Source organism: Nestor notabilis, unplaced genomic scaffold, assembly GCF_000696875.1.
Source record: "Nestor notabilis isolate BGI_N333 unplaced genomic scaffold, ASM69687v1 scaffold5920, whole genome shotgun sequence".
NCBI classification, from domain to species: Eukaryota; Metazoa; Chordata; class Aves; order Psittaciformes; family Psittacidae; genus Nestor; species Nestor notabilis.
In genome coordinates, this window is record NW_009912333.1 from 1 (window position 1) to 8,443 (window position 8,443).

At 42.2% G+C, this 8,443-nt stretch overlaps 1 protein-coding gene across 1 annotated transcript; it reads right to left on the reverse strand.

Moving 5' to 3' along the window:
• Nucleotides 1-132: 132 nt before the first annotated feature.
• LOC104409171 (delta-1-pyrroline-5-carboxylate synthase-like) lies at nt 133-8,438 on the reverse strand (the record flags this gene model as incomplete). The annotated part of the gene is made up of 5 exons (XM_010018971.1): nt 8,427-8,438; nt 4,677-4,800; nt 1,778-2,001; nt 328-477; nt 133-237 (listed from the first exon to the last, which is right to left on the reverse strand). Coding segments are annotated over exons 1-5 (615 nt in total), but the record flags the coding sequence as incomplete, so codon positions are not given.
• Nucleotides 8,439-8,443: the final 5 nt, after the last annotated feature.

Sequence of the window (8,443 nt, forward strand, 5' to 3'; positions counted from 1 at the left end):
CTTTCCAATCCAAACCAGTCTGTGATTCTATAATTCTAAGTGTAGTGGCATGTAAAACATGGAAAAAATCCAACCACAATTCTACCACTGACTGAAGTAGCAAGTTAGTCTAGAAAAGCAGTAATCCCTTACCTGAGCTGCACAGATACTGTACTGGGTAAACATGGCCTCATACAGAGCCATCAGTCCACTCTGGCCAGCTGCTGCACAAGCTCGTGCCTCCAAGACTGGAATAGCCTACAAAGATGAAGAAAAGCTGTCAGGCAGTGCCTTGAGCAGGTACTCCCCAACATACAGTGGAAAACAGGAATGTCACTAGCCACTCACCATGTCTTTCAGCTGACTCTGGCCTGAATGAAGCGCTTGCCTCACACTCTGAGAAAGCAAGATCTCATGACGCAACCGCTGCTTCCCAAAGGCTACAGCACCACTGGTGACAATCATCATCTCCCGGCCCTGATTTTGCAGCACAGACACCTGTAAGCACAGTACACAAGAAATAGGAGTATGAGCACTGCCAGCATGACAGCTCTGGCTATTTACAGAAAACCCTTAGGCTCTCCAATTCTTGCTAACACAAGTGTTTTGCTTTATTCATGTGCAAACAAGGCAACCATGCTCTAAGATACTCCTGCACACCTTCCCAACCACTTAGGAGCTATGCAAAGGACTGCATGCGCTCTATAGCTTCTGCTAAACTTTCTTTTCACAATACCAGTTTTTATGTCAAAGTTATGTTTACATTTTCACAATATCTATTACACTAATTTAAGGTATTATGTTAACTTTACTTCCCAGAGAAGACATGTCCAATCCACCCCCCAAAGTCACGATTTCATTTTAGAGACTCAATCCATGAGTTGATCCACAGTTTTTCCTACAAGCAATGAGGTTTCAGGCTTTCTCCTGGACAAAATCTGCAAATGTTCATGTTATCAAGAAGGGTCTACTCTTTCTACAGACATCACAAACTTCAGTGCAACCTTCCTACTAGATCAGACTAATGTCCCAGTCATGTCTTACCTACTGCATAAAAATCTCACTGTGTAAATCTCTCCCTCTATACTGAGTCTGGCCAAGACAGAGGTAACTTTCTTCAGAGGTGCCCATATCGTGCTGTGTTTCGGATTTCAGGACTAAAACAGTGTTAATAACACTCCAATGTTTTGCCTGTTGCTAAGTAGTGTTTGCACAGCATTAAAGACTTCTCTTTTTCCCATGCTGAGAAGTACTTTCATAGCATCGAGGCTTTCTTTTTCCCACATCACAGTAGCTAGGCTAGGGGCTGGGCAAGAAGTTCAGAAAGGACACATTTGGGTCAGCTGACACGAACTGGCCCAAGGGACATCCCATAGCATATAATGTCATACTCGGTAACAGAACTGGCATAGCAGAATAGGAAAGGGCAGAGGGCCGTCTTGCAAGGTGGCCGTCACTTGCGGACTAGCTGAGCATCTGTCTGCTTGTGGAAACTAGTGAGCGATTGCCTTAGTATCACTTTTTTCTTTTCCCCTTTCCTTCACTGATGGGGAGTGAATAAGGATCCGGATGCTTAGCAACTGGTTGGGGTCAACCCACCACACCTTCAAACACTTATTTACTGAGTTACATGGTTTATGCGCTACCACAGCACAAGGGATGAAAAAGGGAAAGGCCAGAACATTGCTTTAATGGGCCATCACTGTTCTAAGAGTTTTTCCTACAGTCTTCTGTGCCATCCAACAATCACCAAGCATCTGAAGTTAAAACAAACATTTCACTTCAGTCCCAGAATTACCTGCTCTACAATAGATGCCAGCCTCCCAAGTGCCAAGCCACACTCATCCCCTCGAGTCACAACAGCACTACCCAGCTTCACCACAATCCGCTTTGCATGCTTCAGCTCGCTACGGTGCGCAAACGATTTTCCATGCGCACGGCTGAGTGGCACAGTGATAAATGGGATGTTGCTCCAACAACGGATGGATTCATTCCTTAATCTTTGGTTATGGCGAGGGAGATCTGTGGCTAAAAAAGGAAAATGAAAAATGCAGTTTTGTTTCAATTCAGACTTTAAGGCCTTGAAGTCGTGTAACATTTCCTCCCTTTCCAAGGCTGCAGCTCACAATATGCACATCTCAGTGACTGGGAAGGAAAAGCTAGCTTTTAAGTCACCAAAATAAAGAGTAATATCTGAGCAGCACTAACATCCTTAAGGTATATAAGGCAATACCCCATGTGTCACAGAGCTTTGACTCTGCAAAACTAGAAGACCAAACTGAAGGATGCTGTAAAAGAGACCACACAGCTCACATTGGAAGTTAAAGTACTAGTTTTAAAAACAATCTCCTTTGCCTTGTTGTCTTAGATACAGCTAGAGAGTTTTCCTGACTACAGCAGCGCAGAAAGCTTGACTGTTAGGAAAGAAAAGAAAGACAGCTTTTACAACATCTCTAAGTCAGGTGTTTTTGCATGTTGCTTAACTGGAGACAGCAGAAGGGGAATGATGGACATATGAACTGGAAGTCACCTTCCTACAGGATAAACAGGCATTGGAGAGTGAAGAGACAGTCAGTGTTACTCAGGTAAGATTCATAAGCCTGGCACTTCACCTAAGTCAATGAGCTAGGATACATTTCTCCACAAAAATCCTGCGAAGGACAGCAGATTAAAGAGAATAGTGACTATTTGTCCTGGTTTTGGCTGGGATAGTTTATTTTTTCTTAGTAGCTGGTACAGTGCTGTGTTCTGGATTTAGTATGAGAATAATGTTGCAAGCACACCAATGGTTGAGTTGTTGCTCAGTAGTGCTTACTCTAAATGAAGGACTTTTCAGTCGCACATGCTCTGCCAAAGAGAAGCTGCACAAGAAGCCAGGAGGGAGCAGAGACAGGACCCAAACTAGCCAAAGGGGTATTCCATACCATAGAATGTCATGCCCAGTTTAGAAACAGTGGGGGGGTTAGCTGCAAGGGGATGATCACTGCCTGGGCATCAGTCAGTGGGTGGTGAACAATTGTACTGTGCATCACTTGTGTTCTCGAGTTTTACTCCCCTTTTTCTTTTTCCTATTATTATTATATTTTAATTTATTTCCATTACTAAACTGTTCTTATCTCAAGCCACAAGTTTTAACTTTTTTCGATTCTCTTCCCCATCCCACTGGCTGTATGGTACTTAGTTGCTGGCTGGGTTCAAACCACAATACTATCAAGGTACAATCACAAGGAACAGTCTGGATCCTTTCCAATTGACAAAGAGGTGGATCCAAACACACAGAGTCCCAAAGTTAAGCTGAAGGAATGAAGGCAGATGGAAAGCACTTCCAACATACCTCATATGAAGCTCTGCAGAGCCACAGTGATTTGTGTCTGAAGGAGGAGTCATGCACATAATATACGAATACCTGCAGTCCAAGTGTGTCAGATGGATAATTAACATAATATGGATAAGCCATACGACTTGAAAAAGATTAAAACCACATTTTGTTATTCCCCCATCTAGTTCTTCTTGTATTGCTATTCAGAAACTGCATTAAACCAGGCCAACTTTTGGACAGCCTCAAAAATATCAGTGTAGAAAAAAAAAAAAACCAACAACAAACCAAACAAAACCCAAAAACAAACCCCAAAAACAAAACAAGAAGAACACTTCTGATACAATTACAGAAAAAAAGGCTTCTGACACCACACTCTGGGACCAAAAGTGCAACTTAGTCAAAAGATGTCAGACATTCATGAAAAAATTACAGAGAAGATCATACTGGATACCACTGAAAGGCATTTAAAGACCAATGCAATCATCAGGCACAGCCAACAAGGTCAGGCAGTTGGACTAGATGATCACTGCAGGTCCCTTCCAACCGAACTATTCTATCCTAGTCAATCCTAAACAACAGCTCACCTGGAGATGCAGAGGCTTCTTTACAAATCAATAAACATGGTCAGATTACGTGCTTTTATTTAATCTGTTCAATTTCTCTAATTTTGATGCTCTATAATACAAATAGATTAATTAATAATTGAAAGTGATTATTCTGAGTGTTATTTTTGCTGGAGAAAGACAGGAATGAACACCGTGCAACAGAAAAGTCAGTAATTTAATGCTTTAAATATTTTGTTCTAAATGCAGAAGCAGCTTAAATAATTAACTGTAACTGAGGGCTGCACTAACATGGCACACATATAAAAGTAGAAAACGGAATCGTCTGGAGATGAGTTTCACTTACCCCTCATTTTCATGAGGGAATACTTGAGAATGTAAATAAGGCCTACAACACATATGAAAGAACAGGTGAAGGAAACCAATTTACCTATTCTTTCCAGCATTATACATTACTATACAGTATTTGCCTATCCCCAAACAATATGACCAGAAAGCAGTACAAACAATTTATTTCCAGTTCTCTTGCCTAGAGCTTTGGGGTTTAGAGGGCAGCTTTTGAGGGGTAACCACTGTCTGAAGAGAAACCAAGAAACCTTTTTTTTTTCCTGAAAAAGAAAACGATTCTAGAACAAGCAGAGATTTTCCTTGCTCTCCACTGAAGTCCTAACTGCTAACCTTGCTCTACCCCGCACTTATCTATCCTTTGAATGATGTTAATGAGGTGATTATCCTTAACACAGGAAAGAGCACAGGTGTGCCCAGACACATGCTGACCAGCATTATCAGAAACGTGTGCTTTCTCTCATACATACATAAACGTGAAATGGCTGCGATGGCACGTGGCGATAACACAAAGCACCATCCAGGGGAACGGACAAGGGGGCTCAGAGCAGCTCGACACAACATTTTGAGATGTCTTCTGCAAGCCAAGGATATCTGCAATTTAAAGTAAGGGAGGAGGGGGGAAAAAGCTGGTTAAATATCAGTGACTTTCCATCTATATTTCTCTCCACACCCTTCCCCCAACTCTTCTTTGTCCGGTACAGCCTTAATGCAATTTCCTTGTGCAAGAGACAGACAGCCCTATTCCCTCCCTACCTGCTGGCAGAGACCATTATTAAAGATCAAGAACAAAACATTAGTGAGTGTACCTACAATGGAGAAAAGTGGTAACTTTGTCCACAGAGAAGCCTGGAAGGAGAGGGGATATTAAAAAAAAAAAAAAAAAAAAAAGTGTAGAGGAGGTTGTAGCATCCCGACTTCTCTGTACACACCACAACACCGCGTCTGTTACACTGCTTAGGAAGTTCAGACCTATTCAATATAGAAGATAGGCTGATTTGCTTTACCTGAGCACTACCAAATGACAAGATGTTAACCATGATTACAGATAAGGACACCAGTTACCAAGGTATTTGGCATTAGTTTCCCCTGACTAACTTGTAAACACTTGGAATTCTTCTAACAAAAAGTCCACTAGAGCAAATACCCAGCAAACAAGGGACACACAATAAGCAATTTCCCGTGACAGGTATAGCTGAAGTAATACATCTAGTATCACAAAGGAAACAAAGGAGATTAACAAGAAGCCAGTTCTCCCTGACAGTGCTTAAGCCATGAAACCTCTCCTCTCCCTTTTACAAAATTTTGCTTCCTCTACTTGCTTTCCATCTCTCTGCACTATCAGAATAGAGCAAACAACACTGCACAAGCTGTGGTAGGGAGAAGGTATTGAAGAGAGGATAAGGAAAAGCTCATCATAACTGTATTGGAAGACTGCTATTAGTAATACCGTGAAAATTATAGCACCTGGTAGTTCTGCATATGTGTACATGAACACTTGAAGTTGCTTCATTACCCTGCATCAGTGTATTGTTATTATACCTCATTATAATCTTCACCAAAACATACACCTCTACGTAAGACAAGGCTGCCGCCAGCAGATAACGTTCTCCTGTTTTGCCTAGTAAAGATTAAATAGCATGGCATTTTAACAATATTAATCTGCAATGTCCCTCCAGTTCTGTATTTCATCTGAAATGCAGTGTTGACCATTGCCAGGATAAGCCAGACAAAGGACTTGGAGCAGATGATACAACTGAGCACGCAGTTCAAATTCTCGTTAACAGGGCAAGCTTAAAGGAGCTTGTTAACACTACCAGCTAGACGTGCCCTCTTTGAACCTCCCCCAGGCACCTCATACACATGCCTCTGGGGGACACAACAATTCCCACTGTTCATGTGTCTGGCTGTTTGACCCTTCCACCTTGAAGTTCACCCTGGCATCTACTGTCAGCCATCATCTTTCCAGTAGGGTCTTAGCTGTTTCTCAGAGGGATGCTCGAAGTCCAGCAGCTCCTGGCTAACAGCAGGTTCTTTATCCAGAACCCCTTTGACCACAATTATCCTGAATAGAATTGCCTGTTCCTCTGGCAGCTCCTTTCATGGACCATCTGCCTTAGGGAACAGAACCTTCTGCCTGAAGTTCCCCCCCCAGTTCCTGTTACAGGCCTTCCTGTCAGGCCTTCAACTCCCACTGCAGTAGTAATCACCTGGTGTTGCGCTGTCAGTAGAACACAGACCCACACTAGCTATATCAAGCTGTGTTGTCTCCTTGGTTGCTCGTACTGATCTGCCAGAGAACCACTTCACATTCTCACTAAGGGCTGCTGGCAACTAAGAGCAACCTTGTCTTTTGGAAGACTGCCCCTCATTTCCCTTTGCCACAGACAACTTTGCTAATGAGCAGACAATGAGGAGTGAGTGAGAAGCGGCAGACAGCGCAGACCTTTTGAAGGAAAAAGAATAGGAAGAAATAATAAATAGCACTAGCACATTTTTGAAACTAGCTTGTGAGAAAAGGCAAAAATACTAAGTTAACAAGAAGATAGAAAAAAAAAAGTAAAGCAGCAGCAGACATCATAGAATCATAGAATGGTTTGGGTTGGAAAGGACCTTAAGATCATCTAGTTCCCACCCCCCTGCCATGAGCAGGGACACCACACACTAAACTATGTCGCCCAAGGCTCTGTCCAGCCCGGCCTTGAACAGCTCAAGAAAAGGAGATACGTGAAATGGGAATGATGCTGCCAGAGAGCACAGACAGAGCACAAGACACACTGTAAATTACAAACTGTTTTTCAGGCTAGTATGAAGCTGCAGGAAAACTCCTTTCACTCCTCTCACTCAATAAAGGATTTGATTTCAATCATCATTTTCCATTCTACTCTCCTTTCCACAATTTCCATGCCTGAGATGGTTCTGGTCTTCAGTGACAAACCAAAAAAAGGTACATAATTGAGGGAAAAAATAAAAAATTTAAACTCTTCTGCCTTACTTGGAGGGCAGGGAGCACTAACATGAAACACAACATGCATTATTCAGGTATTTCTCCAAAACGTATCAACTTAAAAATCTATTTTTTCCATTATGAGGAAAACCCACTCCCTCCAAACCAGTCTCCAAAACTGACTTTTAAAAATATAATTCTCCCATCGTCTTTTTAATAAAAATTATTCTTATATTATTGCTTACAGAAAGCAATACTATTGTCTAGTTTTCATTAATTTATGATCTTCGGAACAGCTGTTAAAGTAACACAGTACACTTACATTCAGTTCAAAATCAGAGTAAGGTGACTTTGTCACCTTCCCAAGCACCAGAGCTGTAAGATCTAAAACTGATGCCTTTAAAAACAACAATCTAAACCTCTGATTTTTCGGTCTGTTGGCTGCAGGCCCATGTAATGTCCAAAACCATTTACAGTGAGTTGATAAAATTGAACAAACTTTTTTCACAGTTTTATATACAAGGAAACCAAAATCCCATAGAAAGTTACATGGAGATAAATCGAGGGTTTGTCTGCTTGTTTGGGTTTTTTTTTTTTTTTTTTTATTTAAACAGCTTTGTTACCAATTAAAACTTTTGTAAGAAAACTTTAATCTGCATTTCTTGGTCCAAGCTCAGAAACAAGAAACCTTCCCACAGGCAAGCCAGTTAAGAAGAGCTGACCAAAATAAAGAAAAGCTTCAAATAAATTGTCTTCAAAACAGTTCGCACATAACTTTGCCCAGGTTCTATACAAGCTACACACACAGAGACCAGGGAATTCAAAGCAACATGTACCACGCCATTCCTTTCTACCACGGACCAGCAGGAGTGTGGTCGTGGCAGCCTGCAACTCTTGGCATTGCCTTGTGCAGCAGAACAAAATCCTGTCACTGGCCTGTTAGAACAGTTCTAAGTATCACTTTCCATCTGGTATCTCAATAAAGAGCATCTGCTGAAGTTTGGTATCGTTCTGTTCTACCGTTTGTGTGAGTTAAACAGAACAAGCAGGGCTGTACAGCAGCAGCACTACAGACAGCACCAGGACCTCCTGCCCTGGACAGAGTGAGCTGAGGAACCGCACAATTCACACTAGGAGACAGCAGCACCCACTCGGGCGCAGACAGGAAGTTCAGCCTAATGAAATGCAACGGCAAACTACTTGTTGCCCCTGCATCAGTGACACCTGCAGGCGTCGCGCCTCGGCCGAGCACGTAGACTCAGAATTCCCGTACCTGATCCCTCATGACGA